Genomic DNA, 27623 nt, shown 5'->3' with positions numbered 1-27623 from the left:
GTTTTGCCATGAGTCCAGTTGACAAAAGACACTTTTTCTGCTATGATTTTCATTTTAACATATTACAATGTTAATTATGAAAATAATTCGTGTGTCAAAATAAATATTCAGAAGGGGCGATAACTCTATTCAGTGTGTACAATAAACAGATGATACTTTACTTGTTCTTCAAACATCACTTACTTAACTGATTACTGCCGATTGAGATTGCACCGTGCACGACAAAAGTAATAATGTGTGAACTGTTTAAAACAAGTTAAAGGAAACTAAAAATTGATAAATATAATTAAGGCATGATATTGAAGAAATATAAGAATTGATACAACTATCAACTTCTTGAACACCCTCACCTAATCCTGTATGATGATAGGTAATTGTATATCAAAAGGAAGCTACTATTACATTTATCCTGAATAGTTTGAAAATGTCTTGATCAGATATGAGTACAAATAAAATAACAAAAGATAAAAAGGAATAAACTTCAATTGGTAATCAAGCCAAGATAAAATATATGTATTGGTACAAATTATGTTGATGGAACAATCTGGATTTCTCATATTTAACAAAGAAAAACAAACTAAAATTTTCATATCTTTATTTCTCACAATATAAGTTTTCAAACTTAAAATGGATTGGGTGTCTTTGTCAGTCAAAAGCACCTAATTAAATTCCAGGAGAAAATAATTTTCTTGCTTGTAAACAAATGGTACAATGTGCTTTTTAAGTGTCTGATAAATATTGGCCATGTTGTTTTGTGAGTGAATAAGGCTTTTCACTTCCTCGTCCTTTGACAGGATGCACATTGTAACCATTGTGTTACTGTCAGCGGAAAGCTCCTCCAGACATCCGTCACCTGGATACTAGTACTTCATTGTGGTGACTCGCTGGCCTGAAATGAATAATTCAATAATATTGTAATAATATTCCTACTTCAATAACATTTTTTATAAACAATGCTTATTCACCTTCTCTCAAAATATTGCTTATTTAGAAAACAACATTCTTCTGAAATAGAGAAGTTTAAGGAAAATTAATCACAGTGTGTAACATTTGCTACTTAAGAACAATCTTGAAGGCATCAATTCATCTGATATGTCTAAAACTCAAACAGTATATTCTTTGTAAACAGTAAACTCAACAGATGCATCAATTTAATGACAGTGTACTACAGCTCTTTATATCAATGTCACACAGAAATTCACTCTTGTTTTAATGAAACACGTTTTGATATTTGTATTACCTGTATGTATTTAATCATGAAATACTTTTTTTAGTCTGACCATGCTGAAAACATACTTTCGCAAGAGTGAAATAAATAAGATTTTTATTAAAATCAGGTGAAATATCACGTTTTGTCACACCTACAGTCAGTCTGCCTCATTGACACTATGGTTTTCTGAGTAAGGTCATGAAGATCACTAAGAAAATAGAAGACTTGAATTTATTTTGTCAAATGCAATGTTTATCTCTTCATGTGGTTTACTAAAGTTGATATCTTGACTTGAAAATATTAACTTTGTCAGATCACAAGATGAGATATTATTAAACATATTTCATTGTCCAAAAAGACAAAGGGATTGGGCACAAGGGCAGCACTTATTACCGCCTTCTCCCTATATACAGTTATACATAATATTGCATAATGAAAATGAACAATTTACAGTTGAAACTTCACATTGTGGAAACATAGTGCACAATATATATACAGTGCTCATATGAAGGATATGTACAATGTGCTTGAAAGTGAAGACAGTGTGCATCTCATACATATCCTAATATTATACATTTTAGTGTTGAATATAGATTTAACAATATTAATGATTAACAGTTTGGAAACAATACTATGCTAGCTACTGAATCTGTTAGTCGTTTCTATAAATTTGTGTACAGACAAGAATATTTTTGTATTCAGGAAAACATCTAAGTTTGGATCACCAAAAAGAATACTATGTAGAGTTTTTTGTCCTCCAAGATTATCGATAGCTGTCAGTAATGTCTCCCTAAAATCATCATATAAGGTACATTCGAAGAAGAAATGGAATGAATTTTCACAAGGAGCATGCTATACAAGGAGCATGAGATAAATTCATGCTATCATCGTTATTTGAAAAGGAAAACAAATTTCTTCTATGTACATGTATTTATATTTTTTTATTTTTCTCGTTTTGATTGAATTATAAAAAAATATCAAAATAATCACACCACTTGACTTGATTGAAATAAACTAAAGTTCTAAAGATTGTTAACAATAGTAAAATATTACATCATAACAATATAATTATTGCAAAATGACACAGTAAACTATATTCTTACATATAAATTGATATGATAAATAATCAATAATACATGGCAATTGCTTGCACAAAAGAAATCCTTTTTGTTTTAAAAGTTTCAAAACATGTTTGTGGACATAAAACCAGATGGGTTTCACAATTAAACAAAGGGAATTAATGAGTTATGATTGCAATACGCATGGGAATTAAAAATAATTCTGTTTATACTTTAAGTTTTTAGTAATGTCAATATCAATTTATGCATTTGAAATATTTGAATACAAACTGTTAAAGAGTTATCTGTTTCTGTAAATTATATAAAGATCATATGTTGATTGAACATTTACTGGACATTAATTAGTTGGGTTTTTGTTCATTTCATTTCATGACATGATTAAATTGGTACAGTAAAGTAAATATCATTTTGGTAGAAATATTAATTGTTACCAAAATTGCAGATCAAACTGTACTTTACTTCAAATATTTACACATCCTTTATGTAATAATTCAGTTGAAATATTACACCTCATGCTATCTAATCTGACAACATTGACAATCAAAATAACAACTGTCCACAATCACAACAGCACAAGTAGATCTAGACGTCTAATATTTTATTGGAATGCATTTGAGTCCATTACAATTTACATCAAATACGCAACTGATGCAAAATTCTGATTTGTTACGATTGTAAATTCTCAGTAGGTTTCAATTTGATATATTATATCAACATGGGCCTATATCAATTAAGTTAGTTTCTGACATATATCTAGATATGGTCAAAAGGTGAATATTTCGACTTCAAATACAACCCGCAAAGTTATTTAAACTCACAATAAATAGTTTAATGGTGTGTAAACAATGAATTATTCTTTACAAGATTTCAGTAGCATTTGTATTAAGTCTGTTCAGCTACCATAAACTGCACTGGGAGTTAGGTGGTCATGGATATTTTAAATTGAAATCATAACAGAACGGCCAGACTCAAATTTATATCGGTAAGGAGACCAGATAACAGTAGAATAGTTTGTCAATAAGAATAATGTTCAATACTTACGATAAATGTACCGGGATGGTTAAATTGTCACAGTTTGTCCCGATTGCGTGCCTTGTTGACATCTTCGTGTGTTTCATGTGCTATCAAGCCTTCACCTTCTGCTCTCCAAGCCTCGCTTTCAAACCGGAAGTAGCGAAGTGTGAAAAAGGTCAATTTATAGAAATACTTACAGGCTTAGAGTTACCTCCCTTACATCATTCCTCCCTCCCAGATACAATCATACATACTAAGAAATTAGACATTGATTAAACAGATAATAATACAGTATTATTTACAGGTAAGCATAAAACAGGTGAATTTGAAAATTACAAATTCAACACTATTAATAATTAATTGCATTTACATATCGTCAAACATGCCAAAAAGGTCATTTTCACTAGAAATACAGTCAATGTAAACATGATAGTCACTCTGCCACTTTGGGGGCTGGCGAATACGACTGGAATGTCTCTGGCAATTGTCTGTTGAATGTTTCACAACACTTGCTTGGAACACATCATCAAGTCCCAACACAATGTCACTTGCACCTACTGGAATGTTGATGGTGCCAGTAGAGTTGTCAATGTCCGGTGAATCTGAAGATTGACATTCAGTGTCCACATTCACAACACAGTCCCTAGCACTATCACTACCACAACTGCTTGTAGTCAAGCGGTCCGGTCTCTCAACATGTCTTTTCAGCTTTCGATGATTGATGGCACGTAAGCATCCATTTCCTTCACATGCGTGAATACGGTATGTATTTTCACCGATTTGGCTATCAACGCGGAAAGGCCCTTCCCATCTTTCTGAGATGAGTTTCCGCACACTTGCTGAGGATGACATAGCCACAGTTTTTCGCCTTCTTTGAATGGAGTAAACATGGTATGTTGTTTCTTTTCACACCTCTGTTCTTGATCTTTCAAAATCTTCTCTCTCACAGTCTTCTGCAAATCCAATAATTCACTCAGTTTAATCAGTCACTGGTTTCTAATTTCCGCTTACATCGTTGTCTGTTTTGTCTCTAGGGGATTGGCCAAACACAATCTTGACTGGGGTCTCTTCTGTAACCTTATTGCTGACGGTAACTTCTCATCCCAATCCTTTTGGTCATGAGCTTTTATTAGAAGAGCAAGTTTTTCAGCTAGAGTTCTTTTCATTCTTTCAACCTGTCCATTGCACTGTGGGTTGTATGGAGAGGTTCTTGTTCTTTTAATGCCGAGCTTGCTGCACAACTCTTGGAGCAGTTTAGCTTCAAAGTTCCAGCCTTGGTCAGAGTGTAGTTCCTCTGGCAGTCCATAGTGGCACACAATTTCGTTATATATCAGGCACCACAAATGCCTCTACCCTTCCTACTCCTGCTTGCCTCACTGCCGCTGTTGATTTGAAGACAGCAATAACAATAACAATAACAATGCAATAACAGGTGAATCATCAGAAGTGGGTGAAAATTTTGCAACCACCAATCCAGCAGGTAACTTTGTTGTGGTATTGTAGGGGTTCTGTTATAACACTAATTTCAGCACCACAGTCAATAAGCCAATTCAATTTGTATCCCCCCTAATTCACCTTCAGCTCCAATTCTTCTCGCATTTTGTGAATTTACACATGTCGCCGATACAACCTTGGTTGCCAGAGAGTCTCGGCTATCCTCACTAGCAACATCTAGTTTTCCTGACCTCTTTTGCCTGAGACTGGAAATCTAGCTCTACAGTCACTTGCCATATGACCCATTCTTCCACACCTGTCACACTTGCGGTTAGATCCTCTCCTCCCTTCCTGCTGATTGCAATTACATGCAAAATGTCCCGGCTGATTACACTTGTAGCATCTATCTATCTACCTTGTATTATTTCTTGAAACTGCTGCCACTGAAGCTGATAATTGTTCTTGATAAAAATTAGTTATTAGATCTTCTTAGCTAATTCCAACAAAATAGCATTTTGTCCCTCACTAACACTATTCCCATTTGATTGAATCATGTTGATGCAAGCAGTTTCCCTCACTACTTGTTCTGCTTTCCTAACCAGTTCATCGAAGGTTACATCATCTGACACTAGCCATGATAATTTTTGTCTCACCTCAGGTGTCAGTGCTCTCCTGTAATGAGCAATCTGTAGTGCTGACCGTGATGCATCATCGGTAACATCCGGAAATGCATTGGTAACTAGATCCATGATTGAATATTTGAGTTTCACAGCCGTTTCTCCCTTCTTCTGCTTCCTATCTGACAATTATTGTTGACAAGTCACTGATGATCTCGCCTGTCTGAAGCGCTCCATGAATGCTAATTTTACTGATGCATACCTTGACCGTTGATCCGCCGATAATGTGGTGAAAAACCGCTTCGCCTCACCTTTCAATGACAAATGAAAGCAAGCATCCTTCTTCCCATTTTCCATGATGTCTTTCACAATGAACAAACTTTCCAGATGTCTAAAATGACTATCAATATCTCCAGAATCACACTCATCCCACTGCGATACTACGGGCATAGCCATTTCCAAGTGAAAATATCCGTTAGTTCACTGCTGCCACCAATGAAAGAAGACTCAAACGATGTTTACTTGTTCAGATCAAAACAATAACTGACAACACAACAGTACTGCTATGATGACATCATCACAACACTCACACAACCGTTCCAAACAACGTTAACATTGCGTTCTATTTAGAGAAATACTTCCGGGTTTTGAGTTACCTCCCTTACATCACTATATAATTATGTCAACTGTATGTATTCAATAGGAACATAATGTATGCATTACAATTTAGGGACGGAAAAGTCTACTTGTAATTAATAAAGTGCCTCTGATAATATGTCTTCAGTTTCTCAATAAGATTCAGCCTGTATGTACAAAGCCTTTTAGGCATTGCTAGGATGGGTTGATGTAAAGTGAAGTGAATAGGTTAAGACCTTGTAAGAAAAAGGCGTCTGTGTTACTTATTTTATAATGCAGCGGCAAGAAAAAGATCTGACTCCTCCTTGTTTTCCGATTCCTTACTCTCAACAAAAGTATCATAGTTTTTGTGTGTATCTGAGCATGTTAATGGGAAATGTTTTGGAAATATGTTGGGTATAACAATGTCCAAGATATTCTCAATATTTACCTTGACAACACTTCTGAAGGCCTGTGCAGAATCAGCTATGCATTTGTAGCCAATATATGTCAGAAAGCAAAACAGGTAAATATTTGTAATTCGTTGATATATGCAATTTCATGTACGTATACTCTGGACTCTGTCTAAATGGAGTGGTTAGTGGTTAAAGCGTTCGCTCATCATGCCTAAGATCCGGGCTGATTCCTCAGATGTGTGAAGCCCATTTCTGGTGTCCCTTGCAGTGATATTGCTAAAAGCGGCATGAGACCATTCTTAAACACTCTGTCTAAACTGGCATCACCTGGTAGTAAAGAAATGCCAGTTTCAGTCAGAATGCTAGTTCATGCAGAGAATGCCGATCGTCGATGAGATATGAGACAATGTATTTCCCTGTCTGCTATATTTTATTTACAGATAATACAAAAACTCTCATGTAACAACAAATCACATCATAAAAAAGGCACCGACATTGCTCAGTACTTCCTTTGTGTTTTTATCTAGAACTATTTTCTCACCAACTGCTTCCAGATCTTGTTTGTTTCAAAAGTATTGCCTCTTCTGTAGCTGTGTAATGCTTGATTCGCACACACATTTTCAACTAGTAGTAACAAATGTTATATCTGGGAAAACACTTTCTTTGTAAAGTACAGATTCTAGTACTTTTCGGGGTTGAGTCCCATCCAGGATTCAAACCCACACTGTGAGAGTGAGGCACCTAATCATCAGCACACAAAGTCAGCGATCTAACTCACCCAGCCACCAAGGCTTCCATAAAAATGAAAGTCGACTAGTGGTAGTGATTACGCATTGTTAATTGATTTTTTGTTTATGGCTAATGAGTGATTGTTAAAGTGCAAATCTCATGGGTATATACAACTTTGCAGAAATGGATAGATCATAACATTATCAATGCAAATATCGTATTGAAAACATTGAAAGCAGCATGTAAATAAGGTTTATCAATTTCAAAGGCAGAAATGAAAATACAGCAGGGCCTTTATATAAAGACGATCTAAATATGGTCATGTTTCGGGAGATGAAAACAAGCAACCCTCCATTCAAAGTCAGCTGCAAACATCTAGGCAAAACAAAATGGTTCTTCACCCTTTTTAACCCTTAGACAAACTATGTACTTTCCTGCATACAAGTCGGATTAAAGGATTAAAATATACTCCTCGTTCTTTCAAAATGTGACAAAGGCCATTTATATCACAATTGAGTTCACTTTTCAGTGAGAAAATGATGTGCGAAACATGCTATTTCTTCAATTGTGTTCATTGTTCACATTTCAGTGCTTTCTTTTATTTTGTTGTGAGACCTTTGTTTGTTTAAAATATTCGCTGTGTATAAAATTATGAAAGATGAATCATACTTACGCTGTTCCTTTTTGCAGTAATATAAATCATAACTTGTCGATATGCCCGACTTTGACAATGACAATAGCTTTCATGTTATCATGGAATGTGAATGTTTCTTGGAAGATGAATTGGTGATTTCTGAGGAAGAAGTACAAGTGAACCCCCTACATGTTTGAACCTGTGACCGACAATAGTGACGGAAATAACCAGGATGATCACCATGGATCACAACAGATTGCAAAACATGGATTGTTTAGTTTGTTTGATCTATTTTCTCCAAATCACAATATCATGTTACAAGCTTTGAAATAACATGACAAAGATGAAACAACATGTCATAGACTCTGTTAATCTCTGTGTGTTGATTGCTAACGCGTTACAATACACTATACACATGAGATTTATGATACCTGAACTGATTGCTGGCATGCATAATGTAATAATCTACTATAATCTAAATTATTAAACTTATCCTATCTCACTCTTTGCATTTCATCCTTCTTCTTCCGATCCCTTGTGTGGAAATGTCCTTGAACAAAGTTTCCAGCTTCTGAGCTTCATTTGCCCAAACACCTGAGCAACACCATGGCGACCCTCCCAGCAATCAGGTCATGCACCCGAATCCCATGCAGACTTGACCTCTGTCTCATCATTCTCTTTCTCTTCGTATCCCTGCATCTTCTTCTTCTTTACAAGTCCAGTTTCCACCCTTGCCGAACTAGGCTGGAATTCCTGGGCTCAATCGTAGCACCACTAGTGGCTATTACGAGTTATGTCCATTCTATGCCTCTCCCATATGGACCAATCAGATCCCACCTCTCGTATCGCATGCATTTGCTTCAAACAAAATTGTGGCGCCCAATCAAGACGATCTGAACGATCTTTTTTGTGATAAAACGGTTCTTACTTCGCTAAGTACATCAAAACACGTGAGCAGCTTGATCAAAAACATGAAAAGATTTGGAAAATATCTGTTGACAACGAGTTTGCGATGCACATCGTGCAATCGACCAAACTCTGCATGACAGTTTACGAACCGGATTTCGATTTCAGTGCACGATTGTGATTGGACTATGCATAGACTCGTTAGTCCAGGCAAAATGTAACTCCATAATCCCAGCCCAGTTCGGCAAGGGTGGAAACTGGACTTCAGTAGTCAGTTAACTCTCTTGCCTTGGAAAGATGATCTCCATGTGGATACATGCTTTTTTTTAAAAGAATATTTAGGCCTATATTTTTCTCAAAATTAAGGGAGTTTGGGTCACTTCTTACGCCTAAGATATGGGCAAGGATCATGCAAAGTGGCCAGTTTGCACAAAGTATTGCCACATATTTTCGCCGGTGGATACTCACACATTATGCAGTGACTGTCGGGGCGTCTGTCAGCCAGGTTTACAGTGTTTGGAATGCACTAATCTGTCCCAGAAGGCATTCACTGACTGTTAAGAAATGCCAGAAGAGAGGGATTGATCGCCGATCAAATGTTATAGATTCAGAACACAGACCCTCATTGTCCAAGAAACCCAAGTGTGTGACGAAGACAGCAGTCGTCAATCTGTAACATCCGTGGTTAGGCAACCAACACCAGCCACGATCACTTCCCTCTCAGTGGAAGAAGATACAGTATTGGACAGTTTTTTTTCATGACAAAGTTACCGCTGTTTCTTCACAATCTGTTATCAGTGATCCGCCGACTATGACAAACTCAAATTCGTCAACAAATTCGTAAGACACACTTTTGATGCTGGCAGTAAAGACCATCTCCATCTACTCAGACCCTATCCATTGGAAGTCAATCATCGACTTCGGAGGTTGTAGTTGGACCAGTCAATCCTGCTACGAAAAGCCTCTTCTCTACTCCGATAGATCCAGTTACTCCGGTTCCACCTAATGCGACTAATATTAGCTCTAGTCGGATAGCGACAGCACCAACAGGACACAGGAAGAGTAGAGAGCAATTTCGACCCAAGGATGATTGACAACGTGACAGGGGTCGACATTCAAAGTCGACTTCGAAGGGTCAAATTCTACAGATAGGTCGACATCTAACCAGGGTCGAGCCTCTAAGGTTCAACATTTGTCAGATCGATCTTCAGAGGGTCAACATTCTACAGAGAGGTTGACATCGAACCAGGGTCGACCTTCTAAGGGTCGACATTCGTCAGATAGACGAACATTCTTCAGAGGGTCAACATTCCACGCATCAATATGACAAGGGTCGACATTCCAAGGAACGTGCTTCCTCCAGTCATACATCTTTTAGATCGATCTGAGAAGACTCTACATTCTACATATCGACATTCTTGGGTCGACTTTCAGATCACTCCCCTTCAGGTCAATCATCTATAGAGCACACTTTGACATCGAAAGCCCAATGAAAACCATATTGGTTCAGATCGTTCACATTCTATGGATCGACATATTATGATCATGGCCGTATCCATTCTACCGACCGTCAACATCACCTCGACTGATCACGTTCGTCGGACTCAGACTCTCAGTGTTATCCTTATTGACACTCATCTCAACTTTACGGATACAACAGGGATATCAACTGGGATCAACATCGATCTTCATCCCAGCGATACCAGCCCCTGTGATACTACTGTTATCCCACATCTGATCGATATTGGGATCATCGATATCTGCCCAACCCCATTACACTTTGACACCGGATTACCATCATGATCTGCTCCTCCCGATCGAGATCGACATCGACATGAGGATGGACAGGAAGATTGACATTGACCTTCCTTTCATTCATGTTCCAACTGATATACATCCGGACTAGTGATCACCCAGCGATCACCCGACAAGTAGCATTCCCTGTCAGTTGCGCCTCCTTCTCAACTTACTGTGACATATCATTTGACAGGTACAGTTCATCCAGCGACTGGGCCCTTACTGACTTCATGGGATTATAGAGATCAGACTGCTCTCTTGGCTTCGCAATTTGGATCTCTTTTATAATACCTATGGGTGGCCCAGCAGCAACTCTCTGAACAATCAACTGTACCTAGCAGGGACATTACAACCACGACTACATCGCAGGCGGCTCGACATCATGCCTACACTATTAAGCGAAGGTCTGTTTCTCATATCTGATACTCCCATTGTACCCGCTTTACAAACTAAGTTCACCTATTTAGATTGATAGATTATGTGATGAGAAAGAATAATTGTTTGGTGTGCTCAATTTTTTTCACTGCGGTCACCTTGAAATCCAAGATGGCTGCCAATATGGCCGCCACTTTTCTACCTAACCTAACTTCACTATATATCCTATTTGTTTATCAAATATTAATCATAAATCACTACTGACCATGAACAGCTGATGTGTAATATATATATATTTTGTTTGGGCACCAAATTTAACATTTTAGAAAGGGAATTACTAGTTCAAAATGGATGCCAAGTTCAAATTAATTGTATTCTTTAATACAAAACAGGGTAGTTTTTGTATGGATATACCAAACAGAACTTCAATTTGGAATAGGATAATACAAATTAACCACTTTTGGCTCAGTAAATATTCATTAAAGGTGTATTAGGTTTCATAAAACTACAAATATGATATGTAAATATGTTGCATTTTTTTTCTACAAAATTCATTATTTAACTTTATAAAACTATTTTTCCAGAATTCTGAATTATTTTGCATTAAAAATGTATATGTGCACCTATAAATGCATTTCTGATTTTGAAAAAGCTGACTTGTTATTGTTTTGACAGAGTAATGAGCGCATTGAGAAATTTTCCCACTTTGGCGGCCATCTTGGACGCCATTTTGGATTTCGGGGTGACCGCAGTAAATTTTTATGAGCACACCAAGAAATAATGTTAGGTAATGGTTTAAGCAGGCTAAAAAACATGGTGAACTTAGTTTGTAAGATGGGTACAATGGCACCCAAAACCTAAGCATGCTTTGGGAATCAGACCTTCGATTATATGCCTTCTATTGATTGTGATCTGTACTATATCAAGTTTGGACTGGAAAATCCAGTGATTGACATCATGAGCATCAAGTTATGTCTTGGGATACGATGATCTGCCTGGTCCTGTTTGTCACCTCTTACAAACATGGTCACCTCTTATGGCAAGCTGGAGATACTGAAGACCTATTCTCTACCGGGAGCTTCACGTATCTAGTCCACGCACCCCCCAGTTATGGATCGTCTTACACAGCTCACTGAAGATAAATCACCATATAGATTATGACGATTGAGACAAACAGCTACTCAGCGTGCTTCTCTTCACTTCTCCAGAAGGCTGGAATGCAGTGTCTGGAACGCATGCGAATTTTCTCACCAGGTTTAAATAGTCAGACAGATCGACATCATCCTGAGGTTCAATATCAAGTTGCTTCCAAGACATGTATGACAGTCCTCATCGCTCCAGTCTTATCATCGACAATCTCTCAGCCTGATATGCAAGTTTGGTACATATTATATCTCCTGGTGTACATGGCTTGTATTGTACCACTTATCCCACATAATATATCTACGAGAGTAATATTGCCCCTGCCGGGGTCAACCTACACCATTCAAACAGGAAGACAATGTTTTCTGACATATGAGGATTTTTTCTAGCATCATATAGGGCTCAACTTGCTACTGCACCAATTTCGACCCTTATTCTACAAGAAACTGTCTGCCTATACCCTGTTATTCTTTGGAACTCAGAACACCGCTCCTTTGTATGGAGCTTTCGAACACATGTTCGGCAAGACAGCACAGTGTTTCTGTTGCTGCGCAAGGTTGAGTCATATATCACGTGTCAAGATTTCCCTGTTTGAAAACAAGATCGAGATGCTGGGACAGACTGACCTCAAGTGAACCATGCAGTGCATATACTCTAGTATTTCGATGACTACGTGTGAAGTCTTGAAACAATCTTCTTCGCACCTCATTTGTCGTCACCTCGATACAAGTTGGGACAGGCTTTCGTACAGCTCCAAGGGATAGAATCCATTGCGTCATCGCCACTTCTACACATCGACATACCGCCGATCAACCAGGTAGGAGAAGTCATCCCTCACCTATTCAAGACGGAGTTGGCGAATATAGACGTTTGATTCAGCATATACTCCTAATGTTCTCTACGTCCCTTCAAGGCACAGTCTCTGGTACTGTCGCAATTCCACGAGGTGCCGATAACCCAGCTTTGTGCGACCATTCGACCAGAGAAATATATAATCAGTCAACTAACTTGGACAAGCGCATGGTTTTAGCAGTTAATGCTATGGACCCATCCACAGTACTACTTCTGAAGACTGATGCAGTTGGTACTCTACGACCATCAGCTGGATGTTATCTATAGTCGACTTCGTGAGATAGAACAGTTCGACCTGACGATGTGGTTTCACCACATCCTGTCTCCTTACTTCAGGTTTCGCCGGGTTTATCCACCATGGCTACTATTGGCTCTTCCGTACAATTTCAACATCCCCTACTGGTAATGGGAGAAGTAGAGAATGTTCCTGACTCGTGGCAGATGGTTGACAGGGAAAAACTCATCAGTCCACGGTTCGACATATCAAGGATCATCCACTAGGAACGCAATACAAGGGTCGAAATTCCAAGGATCAATATTTCAAGTTAACTTTCAAAAGGCAGACGATCTTCGGATCGACTTCCTAACAGACCTCGACCTCTAACTAAGCAGAAGGGAGATTGCCTTTGCATTGATGGGTTTAATTCTGACTCTGCTGTGCGAAGTCACACTACAGATCGGTCCTACACCTACGACCAAGGTTGCTCCAGTGCCACCAACCGTCATCATCCGCCTTTTTGATTGCGGTCATTTGAATCTGACTTGACGCTATTGACACTCGTCTCGAAGCTATGGATATCCGACGCCGCTTCAGTTGTTTGGTATATCAACAGGATCGTCAGACGGCAGAACTCTGGTTGGCAATAGAACTGACCCTCCACACCAACAATCCTGAATTCAAGGTCATTCTAGCGATCTCTCATTGGGTGGAAGTTCTTTGATACAGTCTGACAATGCCTCAGACGTTAGGTACATCAACAAGATGGGATCCACCAAGTCAGCCTCCCTGTTGACCCTGACGATGTACTTCTTTCTGCTGATCGATGCATTGGGCATCAACACCCGAGCTTGACACTTTCTGGGAGTATGCAACGTCATAGCAGACTCCCTGTCCAGTCTGGATCGACCATCTCGACAGAATGCCCTCCTCATCCGAAGATCTTCAAGGAGACTTGCCACCTCTTCCAACACCCGAGATCGACTTATCAGCCACCAGGTGCAAAACACAACTCTCCAGATTTGTCTCGTCTCTCAATTCCAGATCAAGGGCATATCATGGGAGAACACTTACGCTTTTCCACCAACAGCGCTTCTACCACGGGTAATGTCCTATGCAAAAACACACAGGCGCTTGTTATACCCGATTACATGACTCTGTGTCCTAGTAGTGTAGTGGGGTTTTCAAGATCACTCAACAGCAGTGATTCACCCATAAAATCACAAGAAAATATCTCCAGACATGGATATGTAACAGTCCTAGGATTGAAGGATGTTGGCTCCAGCTTTTTTGTGTACCGATACATCTCAGGTTACAAGACGAATACAGACTAGGGTAATCTGCGACCCACTGTCCAACCATGGGATAAATGCATAGGATAGCTATGATATATAAGTTTAAGAATTTGTAAATTTTACAATAAATTGTATATTTATAATATTTATGCTATCTCACATGATCTATGCCCTCCCATATAGACAAATACCGTTCTGAATATTTGGCACTAACTGCCTGTGCCCCTATAAATGAATTTATTATACACGCGACCTAAAAGGTTAAGGGTATATAGTTATACCAAGGTTCCGTCCGTCTGTCCCTCCGTCTATCCGAAAACTTTGTCCTCGCGATTTCTCTTAAACTAATTGGTGGATTCATCTCAAACTTAGTACATATAATCTGTGTCATATGTAGGGGTGCAGTCTAAAGAACAAAATTGTTTTTATTAATTTTCCATTTTTTAATGAATTTTTCAAACCCTAACGTCCATCCAATAACTTTGTCCTTGCGATTTCTCTTAAACTATTCAGTGGATTCATCTCAAACTTAGTACATATAATCTGTGTCATATGGAGGGGTGCAGTCAAAAGAAAAAAATGTTTTTATTAATTTTCCATTTTTTTATGAACTTTTCAAACCCTAACCTATCCTAGCTATTAAATTTGAAACTACTGACACACTAGGAGGGTCGGGTGTATTAGTGAGCCACGCTCACTTTTGCTCTTGTTATTTTTAATATTATACAATTAATGTTCCATCAAGGTTAATTGACAAGTCCACCCACCCCTAGCCATACTCTGGATATACATAGAATCCATACCGGTATTATATATATACAACACAGATCTCCCCACAACTAATGAAACAATAAGTCTGTACCCAGCAGATGGTAATAACAATCATCTTGCATGCCTAGCCAGCTGTGGCTGTTTAAGCCACACCACCTCATCAGCGCTTTTAATATTTGATACAGACCTCAAAATAGGTATAGAATATTGCTAAGTTTACATTTTCAGAATTTATTTTCTCAGCGATCATATTGTATATCATACTGCCTACATAATGAATAAAGGAAAATCTATTACTATTTTTCATGATATTTACCTTTTAAGTGCTGGATTACAGATAGGCATTTTCTATAAAAATTGATAATTGGGATTGACAAACGGTGCTGGAATCTGGAATAGACAAAGGCTAGGTTATACAGAGATCTATTGATGACATTATCATTATTTACAGAATGCCAAATGAGACAAAGTTGCTGATGTGGTGAATTCACGGTTGTCTTAAACTCACCTTCCAGTCCCTGTGAATTCCTCCTATTTTTAACAAAATATATATTTGGATATGTTGAATTGGATGTGTCCAATTCCTGGTTGTCATTTAGGAGTCCAAAGTATCCAGATCAAGCGTGAAGTTCCCACTCGAGCATCCATGCACATGTACTCACTTGCAACTCTCTTTACCCACAACTCACTGATGTCACTCTCGATTTCCACAATTACGGCAAAGGCAATGAGTCAGTATCCAATCTAGCCTAAATAACAAGCACACGTTACATCAATGGTTCAAGCTGATTACTGTATACAAATCAGCAACATGTTGATGAAGTGTTCTCACATGTTTGCCATTGTCATGTGGAAACTGAGAAATGAGTAAAATGGATAAAGATTATGTTAGTAATTCTATTATTTGAGAGTAATCATTCCCCTCAGTTTTCACCTTTAATCTATCATCAGCCTCGGCACTGAAATTTACATATGCCTTGAAATAAAGAGTTGCGCCTGGACCTGATTATAAACTCTCAAAACATGATGAAAAGTCAGCTTGTTGGTTGTCTCACTCAAACTTGTATCCATCTTGACTTCTGAATGTCAGCATCCCCAATTGTCATCTCACTGACACTGTTTTGAACTGGCCACTACTCCCAAAAAGTACAGCCTTGTTTTTTGCTCCTCATTCAAGTTCAGCGTCTGTGCTGTCACCACTATTGTCATCAAAAGCTTTTAGTGTTGGTTTTCAGATTTCATTAATAACAATGTGGACACCATGTGTCTTTGTTGACATTTTCGACTTGTTCTTTGATAGCCATTCCAGTGGAATACAGTGGCAGTGGCCATAACTTTCTTCACTGATCTTAAAGACTTTAATTTCTATGGTACCAGAGAAGTAGAATAGTGCCATTCCATGGATTGACGTTTTGACTGGGGATGTTTGACCCATGTTTCTTCACCCGTTATTAATATCTTTTTGAATTTAACGAAATCCTCCTCAGATTATCTCCAAATTTTCTCTGGCAATGTCAAGTCTTTTTTTCCTAAGATCAGAATTTAGAAACATTGGCACCCAACGAGTAGATATCTTATTCATCTGTAAATGTTCATGAATAATAGTTTCAAGGGGTCCGCCGCTGAGATCTGTCTTCCTCAAGTTCAGCAATGGTAATACGTCTATCTGACAAAATAAGTTTTTTCTATCTCCTTCATTGAATTTTCATTTATGGAAGTTGAGGGATTTCCAGACCTAGGGTCATCATCGAGGTTTGTTCTCCCAGTCTTAAACACAGCTGCCCAACATTTAACAGTGGAATAGCTAGGGCACATATCATACACTTGTGACATGTGGTCATGAATTTCTTGGGGAGCACATTTCTCTAAAGTCAAAAACTTGATGACTGCTTGGTACTCATTCTTTTCCATTTCTGTGTCCATTTGGACCCCTATCGCGTTCCAACTGGCTGTCACTAATATACAAACGGCCTCAACAGACCAAGTACACTTGCAATGAACAACTCAAACTATGTACTACATTGACCAGTTCACCTTGTTATGGCCCATAGTTGAAAGTTTGTCAGACTTATTGACCAGCCCTTGAATATTTCACATTGCTTTGTGATTACCTTTAAAATGATGGTCCAACTTTATCATGTTGACAATTTACAGTTTGAGATTACATGTATGAAAAGAAATTTTGTAAAAATTCTATATGAAAGCATCCTATTGTCAGTATTCAAAACAAGAAATCCTTGCTATTTTGTCGTGATATAATTACAATGACATGTTCTGAAGGTATAAAGTTGAAAATGGTAATTTTTTCTTCTTCTATTCTTATCCATAAATTAATATTTTGGCACCTGATATGAAATGCAATACATTTGTGGAAATGCCAATATTATGAACTTTGTCACAATAATAATCTCTCATTTCCTTCTTTGCATATTGCTTACAGTAGGCTAAAAAGAACTTGTTTAATCAAAGAAATTCAAGCCAGAATTATACTGAACTTACTTTAAACTGTATGTTATTTAGTAAAGGACACAAATAATTTATATTTTAAATGAAAGTCAAATTTCTTCGAGGCTTCTTTACTGACTTCTAATGAAAAAAACATTTGTTATTGTACTAGATGAAGCCAGGAAGAAACCAGTGTCTGTTCATGATCTCCCTGCCAAGGATAGCCATGGCCGTACTAGGTTTCACGGAGCTTTCACAGGTGGCTTCTCTGCAGGTTTCTTCAACACAGTGGGCTCAAAGGAAGGTGAGTTCATATCATGCTTCTCTGCAGGCTTCTTCAAGACAGTGAGCCTTAAGTAAGGTGAATTCAGATCATGCTTCACTGCAGGGTTCTTCAAGACAGTGGGCCTTAAGTAAGGTGAGTTCATATCATGCTTCTCTGCAGGCTTCTTCAAGACAGTGAGCCTTAAGTAAGGTGAGTTCAGATCATGCTTCTCTGCAGGGTTCTTCAAGACAGTGAGCCTAAAGTAAGGTGAGTTCAGATCAAGCTTCTCTGCAGGGTTCTTCAAGACAGTGAGCCTTAAGTAAGGTGAATTCAGATCATGCTTCACTGCAGGGTTCTTCAAGACAGTGGGCCTTAAGTAAGGTGAGTTCATATCATGCTTCTCTGCAGGCTTCTTCAAGACAGTGAGCCTAAAGTAAGGTGAGTTCAGATCATGCTTCACTGCAGGGTTCTTCAAGACAGTGAGCCTTAAGTAAGGTGAGTTCAGATCAAGCTTCTCTGCAGGCTTCTTCAAGACAGTGAGCCTAAAGCAAGGTGAGTTCATAACATGCTTCACTGCAGGCTTCTTCAAGACTGTGAGCCTTAAGTAAGGTGAGTTCATATCATGCTTCACGGCAGGGTTCTTCAAGACAGTGAGCCTAAAGTAAGGTGAGTTCAGATCATGCTTCACTGCAGACGTCCTCAAAAAGTGAACCTAAAGAAAGGTGAGTTCAGATCATGCTTCTCTGCAGGGTTCTTCAAGACAGTGATCCCAAAGTAAGGTGAGTTCAGATCATGCTCTGCAGGGTTCTTCAAGACAGTGATCCCAAAGTAAGGTGAGTTCAGATCATGCTTCTCTGCAGGGTTCTTCAAGACAGTGAGCCTAAAGAAAGGTGAGTTCAGATCATGCTTCTCTGCAGGGTTCTTCAAGACAGTGAGCCTAAAGGAAGGTGAGTTCAGATATGCTTATCTGCAGGTTTCTTCAATGCAGTGAACCCAAATTAGGTGAGTTCAGATGATGCTTCTCTGCAGGGTTCTTCAAGACAGTGGGCCTAAAGAAAGGTGAGTTCAGATCATGCTTCTCTGCAGTCTTCTTCAAGACATTGGGCTCAAAGGACTGTTTTTTCAAATCATCTCCATCAAAACTCTAGTTTCATGCCTACAATGCCGTAGATTATTTTTTATCCTGACACAACACATCCTTCTAGTGTGCCTCTCCCTCCTTTGGGGAGTCCCCAGCCCTCGGTTACCAACAGGATTTATGTGTCCCTGATCCCTTCTCTGACCTATGGGGGATTTGTCCATAGAGAGCATGGCAGAGATGTCTTTCACCATTCGGGAAGATGGGCGAGTATAGACAACCGTGTGTGCACAACTACTGTGCTTTACACGTCACGGGAAATCTTGCAGTGATCCACATGTGTATGACTTCGTTTCTAGGTGTACTGAATGAAGGACGTTATCCAAAAAGCTGGTTGAGGAAAAGAAAAAGAGAGACCACAACAACTCTGTTGACTTGGTCGTTGACTGCTGTGATTACCTGTCCGTTTCAGACTTCCCCATGCTCTAGGCCAACAAGCTATCTGGTGTCACCCATCGTTATTTATCACGTGTTGGTGACGGTTATTGCGACGACTGAGGAGCTGACTGTAACTTGCACACCACCTCGTCAGGAGGTTTGACAAGGCACTGGAAGATGCTTCAGCCCCGGCACCTTTGGGTACATAATGCTTTGATTGGACGCCAGCTGCGTCTGTGCAGGATACTCCTTCAAAGCATCTGCACCAACGACAGCTTCAACACCAGTGCTGTTCTCGAGAGATTACCCAGGTGAGCAGACAGGCTTGCGTATTAACAGCCTCAAGATTTTTGCTGTGATCCTGACCGTAAAACAGAGGAGACAACATGTTGACTTTGCCCAATGTCAATCTCTTCTCAACACGATACAACCATCAGTTCTTCATGTCCCCACTTCCCGATCCACTGGCTTGGGATCACAATCCTCTCGCCATCTCCTGGGTAAACCTTCATGCGTACATGTTCCCAACACCAGCAGCACTCCTGCAGACATTGAGGGAAACGAAGCAGATCTATCTGATTTTGCTAGTGCCTTATTGGCCCAGGAGATTGTGCTCCCAGAGCTTACAAAGGCCACAGGAAACTCAATCATGGAGCTCCCTTATGTGGGTTTTGTGGCTAAAAATTAGCAGTTAGGGGAGAATAATCGGCGGTTCATGATATTTCCCTTATCTTCCGACAGCTCTGAGCATGTGTCCTCTTGATGTGTCCTGCATGAGCGCTGAGCATTATTTGGAAGTGATGAAGAGTTCCAGGAAGCAGGGGAAGAGATAGTTCTTACTTCTGTCGACCAGAAGTAGAGCGGAGGTGACGAAGAATATCATGACGTTTTTGGCTTCATGCTACAATTCTGCAGGCGTATCAGTATGCAGGATTGGACCCACCTCAGGCGCACATTCCCCATGAAATCAGAGCCCTGGCATCCACAGTTGCACTGCATTCCAACTGTATGGTGAAGGATGTCATCAAGGGATGTTTTTGGTACACTGACACTTCCTTCGCCAACTACTATCTGAGGGACCTCTGTGTCAGAGACATAGAGAGGGTTCATCAGTTCGGGCCACTTGTCCCGGCGCAGCAGTTAACTGTCCTGTGATTGATTGATGCCGTATATTCCCAGACTATTCATGAATGAATATTGTTTGACAATATCTTATGGTGTTCCTCTGTTTCTGTTCACTTCACGAATAATGTCGGATCCTGCTGTGCGTTGTAGACTCATCATCACTACTGATGCACTGATGAGAAGACATAGAAGGGATCAGGGACAGATAACTCATGTTGGTAACCAAGGGCAGAGGAGGAAGAGCCACATTTTTGGTTTTGTTTTATGGGAGGGAAGTCCAGAAGGAAATTGCAATGTGTTGTGTCAGGATAAGTATATTATCATGTAGTTTTCAACATAAGTCTCTTGTTTGCCAGTTATTTTTCACTTAACTGCATTTTTGATCTTCAGGAAAGCTTCAGCAAGAGCTGGTTGTGATAAAAACCTTTGACTATATTTTATTTTACTTTCTTACAATTTGAATGTGTTCCTGTCAGGTTTCCGTCCTTCCAGCTTTTTGTCGTCAAGGTCCTCGAAGGGGGAATCAGTGGCTCAGAGGCCAGAGGACTTCATGGATGATGAGGTCAGTAAAAATAACACACTGATGGCATATGTACCAGTATACAGGATGAATGAAGCTTTTCTTAGTATAATAGACTTATGATTGCTAAAATTGATTTGATTTTGTTTGTTGTCATTCTCTTTAATGGCTTACTAAATAAACTATACATATTGATATTCTGAGAAAAATAAAAACATATTCCTACTGCATTCAGGACTTTTGTGAACATGGCATCGCTCCTAGGAAGTTGGCAACAAGCTCCACTTACACATCAGAGGAACGAGGACGGAAGAGGAAGGTGATGACAGCTGCTGCTGTGGCTGGTTCCTCCCTCATCCCGGGAGTGGCAGATGCACTCACTGACCTCATCATACCAGACAGGTGACTAGTTTCTGTGTATCATCTTGATCCATAGTATGTGACAGGTGACTGTAATTTCTGTGTATCAGTTTGTTCCACAGTATGAGACAGGTGACTGTAGTTTCTGTGTATCAGTTTGTTCCTCAGTATGAGACAGGTGACTAGTTTCTGTGTATCAGTTTGTTCCACACTATGAGACAGGTGACTGTAGTTTCTGTGTATCAATTTGTTCCACAGTATGAGACAGGTGACTGTAGTTTCTGTGTATCAGTTTGTTCCACAGTATGAGACAGGTGACTAGTTTCTGTGTATCAATTTGTTCCACACTATGAAACAGGTGACTGTAGTTTCTGTGTATCAGTTTGTTCCACACTATGAGACAGGTGACTAGTTTCTGTGTATCAGTTTGTTCCACAGTATGAGACAGGTGATTGTAGTTTCTGTGTATTAGTTTGTTCCACAGTATGAGACAGGTGACTGTAGTTTCTGTGTATCAGTTTGTTCCACAGTATGAGACAGGTGACTGTAGTTTCTGTGTATCAATTTGTTCCACAGTATGAGACAGGTGACTAGTTTCTGTGTATCAGTTTGTTCCACAGTATGAGACAGGTGACTGTAGTTTCTGTGTATCAGTTTGTTCCACAGTATGAGACAGGTGACTGTAGTTTCTGTGTATCAGTTTGTTCCACAGTATGAGAGGGGCGGTCAGGTAGCCTAGTGGTTAAAGCGTTCGCTCGTCACGCCGAAGACCCGGGTTCGATTCCCGACATGGGTAAAATGTGTGAAGCCCATTTCTGGTGTCCCCCGCTGTGATATTGCTGAAATATTGTTAAAAGCGGTGTAAAACCATATTCACTCACTCACTCACTCACTCCACAGTATGAGACAGTTGACTGTAGTTTCTGTGTATCAGTTTGTTCCACAGTATGAGAAAGGTGACTAGTTTCTGTGTATCAATTTGTTCCACAGTATGAGACAGGTGACTAGTTTCTGTGTATCAGTTTGTTCCACAGTATGAGACAGGTGACTGTAGTTTCTGTGTATCAATTTGTTCTACAGTATGAGACAGGTGACTAGTTTCTGTGTATCAGTTTGTTCCACAGTATGAGACAGGTGACTAGTTTCTGTGTATCAGTTTGTTCCACAGTATGAGACAGGTGACTAGTTTCTGTGTATCAGTTTGTTCCACAGAATGAGACAGGTGACTAGTTTCTGTGCATCAGTTTGTTTCACAGTATGAGACAGGTGACTAGTTTCTGTGTATCAGTTTGTTCCACAGTATGAGAGAGGTGACTGTAGTTTCTGTGTATCAGCTTGATCCACAGTATGAGACAGGTGACTGTAGTTTCTGTGTATCAATTTGTTCCACAGTATGAGACAGGTGACTGGTTTCTGTGTATCAGTTTGTTCCACAGTATGAGACAGGTGACTAGTTTCTGTGTATCAGTTTGTTCAACAGTATGAGACAGGTGACTAGTTTCTGTGTATTAGTTTGTTCAACAGTATGAGAGAGGTGACTTGTTTCTGTGTATCAGTTTGTTCCACAGTATGAGACAGTTGACTGTAGTTCCTGTGTATCAGTTTGTTCCACAGTATGAGACAGGTGACTGTAGTTTCTGTGTATCAATTTGTTCCCCATTACGAGACAGGTGACTAGTTTCTGTGTATCAGTTTGTTCCACAGTATGAGACAGGTGACTGTAGTTTTAAGTCGTCAGTTTAGGGGTGGAAATGTAATGGTATGGGGTAGCATCATGATTCATGGGAGAACACAACCTATCATTAATGATGGCAATGTCAAAAACGTACGCTATGAATGTTCCCCTTTATACAGGCAGGGACATAACATCACGTTGCATGTATTATTACATACATAATGAGTCAGCATGACATTGATGCTCCCGAATAGATCATGTCTGGGATGAGATGGTATGCCAACTATGAGAGGACCAGAACCACCCGGTAATGCTGGCTCAGTTGGGCCAATCTTTGTTGATTGAATTGTTATACCACCCTCTTTTACCAGGTCAATGAATTTGTTATCTTAAAACATTGATCAGACCAATGACCATATACTATTTGACAAATCAGTTTCATTAGCATAGCATTTACACAACTTTATTTTTTAAGCACAGTTACTTTTTTTCCTTTTGTATACAGTGTTAATACAACAAAATTAGTGTGATAAAGGATTTATTCTGTTTCAAAATCAAACATTTGAATAGCAAATGTTTGTGACCATTACTCTCCCACTCTTGTTGAGGAAACTTTAATTCTTGTGTCGGCGTACCATGTAGTGTGGCTAAACATACAGATGAGTTATTTATGCAGTAGTTTCTAGGACGAGGTAGAAAAGCATACAGTTTACATGAGTATATGGTGTGTATGGCCACTTGTAAAGCAACTCATTCCCCGATGTCTAGTGTACCCATCGGAGTGTCCCTGCTGAGGAAAATGGGCTGGAAGGAAGGGCAAGGGGTTGGACCAAGAGCCAGGAGGAAGAGGAAGAAGAAGGACAGTGAAGTGAAGAAAGGTGGGACATTTTGCTCCTTTTGTTTCAGATAATCATTAGAAGCTGCTTTCGTTGTATTTATTTGTCCTATAATTAAGCAATCATATATAAATTGGGATTTATGCTTTGTCAAAATTTGACCGCCACTGTCACCCTTTGTTTTGTAATTCACATGGTGCTCTGACATCTCAGGGGTATCATATCATGTAAGTCTCCATTACAGCCCTGGGAAATTGCTTTGAGACATTGAGCAGGCATGTATATTGTTAAGGTCATCCTCAAGATCATATCCTGAAAACATTTGTTTTCCACCAAACTCTGGAAGCATTTAATGTAGGTCAATCCAACCTGGTATTTGTCACACTTAGGGTGAGGCTAAGATCATAAAAGCTTGTGGTCACCTATGTGTAAGGTCAAGGTCATGGTGAAGGTCAATTACAGAGTATTTTCCTGCAGATATTTTATATTCTTATGCACATACTGGTTGTAAGATTTGAATATTTACGCATGACAATTGATGACTCTCTCTTATGATAACAGTAGTAGGTAACAGTGATTTGTTGTAAATGAGTAGCAGATGCTATGTTTCTGTTGATACATTACACATCACTAGGGGCTCTACTAATAGTGAAGGTAAAGTTCACTCTATAAGTCATTCACTCAATGACATGTATTGACATGTTAGTGATAACTCAACAAGGGTTATTTTAAGAGGATGTGATGGTACATAGGTGAAAATCTCAGTTTGGGCACAAATCTCCATGATATTTTTCAGAAGTGGAAGTTGTCAAAACTTTAAACCAAGTTACAAGAACATTGTCTTATATCAATTGATGATATAATATAGTCAGCAGTGCTATGATTTAATAAATGCTAGACTTAGTAAGTGGTTGAGGTTTTATTGATTCAACTCTTGTTACAAAATGACAAAAGAGCCAAGATAAAAGATATAATAACCTTATATCAAATCTCAAGCTCAATAAAGTATACTTTCTCTTGAAAAAAATTCAGTTGAGTATCAGTTTGTTGTCTCTGAAATAATCATGATTATAGTAAGTTATGCTTTGTGAGGTATGTGATAATTAGGAGATAAACATACTGTGTTTTCAATGTAGAGCTAGGTTACCGGTAGATTTAACCGCTAAATTGAATTTGTAACCGAACGCGCAGCACACCGTAATACTTCAATCGAACACAGGCATTGAAAGCATAGAAGCACGGCAACTTGGTAAGCTAACATGAGGTGGGCAAAAGTTTGCATGTTTTGCAAGGCTTTCGCTCTACATCACGCGTCAACATTATGACGTCATATCGCTCATTGTGATGCAAAAGATATGACGTCACAGTCGAATATAGAATAACGCCAAGATTCCAAGCTCTCTGTTGTCTCCAAAATGTAAATACATTCCCTTCTATCTTGTTTTCTGCACGTAATGTATTGCCACACATCCTTTGAATATTGTAGTAACTGCATCTGTGCTTTTTGTGTCCAATAATTGTAGATATAATTATTTAAATATGCCTACCGACAATGACTGAAAATAGTACTATTCTATGAATATTAGCTTTCGCGGTGATGCAGTCATCAAACCAGCTGTTTCAATCAGAGGGGGTTTCTTGTGAATTAATAGCCTCTGATTGACTAATCAGAATCGAGTAAATTTCAAATTCATGGTAGAATGTTTGTGTTACCCACGCTTTTACATTACACTTTGTTTTGGTTTGTGGTCACAGAGATTATAAGTACAACATGTATGTCAAAATCATTTACATTTTCATGAAAATAAACTTTTTTGGACCAGGGTTTTACCTTTACCTACAAACAATGGGTCCAGGGGTACCCCAACTACTAATTTAACTGTCTACAGGCAATATGAGGGTCCTTACATGATATATAAGGGTCCTTCCAGGAAATATGAAGGTCTTTACAGGACATGTGAGGGTCCTTACAGGACATTTGAGGGTCTTTACAGGACATGTGAGGGTTCTTACAGGACATGTGAGGGTCCTTACAGGACATGTGAGGGTCCTTACAGGGCATGTGAGGGTCCTTACAGGACATGTGAGGGTCTTTACAGGACATGTGAGGGTCCTTACAGGGCATGTGAGGGTCCTTACAGGGCATATGAGAGTCCTTACATGACAAGTGAGGTTCCTAACAGGACATGTTAGGGTCCTTACAGGAAATATGAGGGTCCTTACAAGTGAGGTTCCTAACAGGACATGTTAGGGTCCTTACAGGAAATATGAGGTTCTTACTTACAGGACATGTGAGGGTTCTTACAGGACATGTGAGGGTCCTTACAGGAAATGTGAGGGTCCTAAGAGGACATGTGAAGGTCCTTACAGGACATGTGAGGGTCCTTACAGGACATATGAGGGTCTTTACAGGACATATGAGAGTCTTGACAGGACATGTGAGGGTCCTTACAGGAAATGTGAGGGTTCTTACAGGACATGTGAAGGTCCTTACAGGAAATATGAGGGTCCTTCCAGGAAATATGAGGGTCCTTACAGGACATGTGAGGGTCCTTACAAGACATGTGAGGTTCCTAACAGGACATTTAGTGACCTTACAGGAAATATTAGTGTTCCTACATGAAATGTGAGGGTCCTTACAGTACATGTGCGGGTCCTTACAGGAAATGTGAGTGTTCTTACAGGAAATGTGAGGGTCCAAACAGGACATGTGAGGGTTCTTACAGGACATGTTAGGGTCCTTACAGGAAATGTGAGGGTCCTGACAGGATATGTGAGGGTCCTTACAGGACACTTGAGGATCTTTACAGGGCATGTGAGGGTCCTTTCAGGACATGTAAGGGCCCTTACAGGACATGTCATGGTTCTTAGAGGACATGTGAGGGTCCTTACAGGACATGTGAGGTTCCTAACAGGACATGTTAGGGTCCTTTCTGACATATGAGGGTCCTAACAGGACGTATGAGTGTCCTTACAGGACATGTGACAGTCCTTAAAGTACATGTGAGGGTCCTTACAGGAAATATGAGGGTCATTACAGGACATGACGGTCGTTAAAGGACATGTGATGGTCCTAAAAGGACATGTGATGGTCCTTACAGGACATATGATAGTCCTTACAGGACATGTGAGGGTTCTTACAGGACATCTGAGGGCCTTACAGGACATATAATGGTTCTTACAGGACATATAATGGTTCTTACAGGACAAGTGAGGGTCAGTACAGGACATATGAAGGTCCTTACTGGACATATGAGGGTCCTTACAGGAAATATGATGGTCCTTACAGGACATGTGAGGGTCCTTACAAGACATGTGAGTGTCCTAAGAGGACAAGTGAGTGTCTTTATAGGACATGTGAAGTTCCTAACAGGACATTTAGGGTCCTTACAGGAAATATGAGTGTCCTAACAGGACATCTGAGGGTCCAATAGGACATGTGAGGGTTCTTACAGGAAATATGAGGGTCCTAACAGGACATATAAGGGTCCTTACAGGACATCAGAGGGTCCTTACAGGACATATGGGGGTTCTTACAAGACTTATGAGGGTCCTATCAGGACAAGTGAGGGTCCGTACAGGACATATGAAGGTCCTTACAGGACATGTGAGGGTCCTTACTGGACATATGAGCGTCCTTACAGGACATGTGATGGTCCGTACGGGACATATGAAGGTCCTTAAAGGACATGTGAGGGACCTTACAGGAAATATGAGGGTCATACCTATGTACACCTCATATTGAGAGGAACTTTTTATTTCAAAATTTGGTACAAT

At 39.5% G+C, this 27623-nt stretch overlaps 1 protein-coding gene across 1 annotated transcript in view; it reads left to right on the top strand.

Moving 5' to 3' along the window:
* Nucleotides 1-27623, top strand: part of LOC139454190 (G patch domain-containing protein 1-like) — a 67511-nt gene that overhangs the window by 3331 nt on the left and 36557 nt on the right. The window contains exons 2-5 of the mRNA XM_071235755.1: nucleotides 17722-17853; nucleotides 20932-21017; nucleotides 21211-21377; nucleotides 23779-23888. Coding sequence (XP_071091856.1) covers nucleotides 17722-17853; nucleotides 20932-21017; nucleotides 21211-21377; nucleotides 23779-23888 — 495 coding nt within the window. The remainder of the gene's footprint in view (nucleotides 1-17721; nucleotides 17854-20931; nucleotides 21018-21210; nucleotides 21378-23778; nucleotides 23889-27623) is intronic.

This window comes from Haliotis cracherodii, unplaced genomic scaffold (genome assembly GCF_022045235.1).
Source record: "Haliotis cracherodii isolate W230 unplaced genomic scaffold, xgHalCrac1.p SCAF_10, whole genome shotgun sequence".
Classification (NCBI taxonomy): Eukaryota; Metazoa; Mollusca; class Gastropoda; order Lepetellida; family Haliotidae; genus Haliotis; species Haliotis cracherodii.
This window is presented reverse-complemented; position numbering and strand designations above follow the sequence as displayed.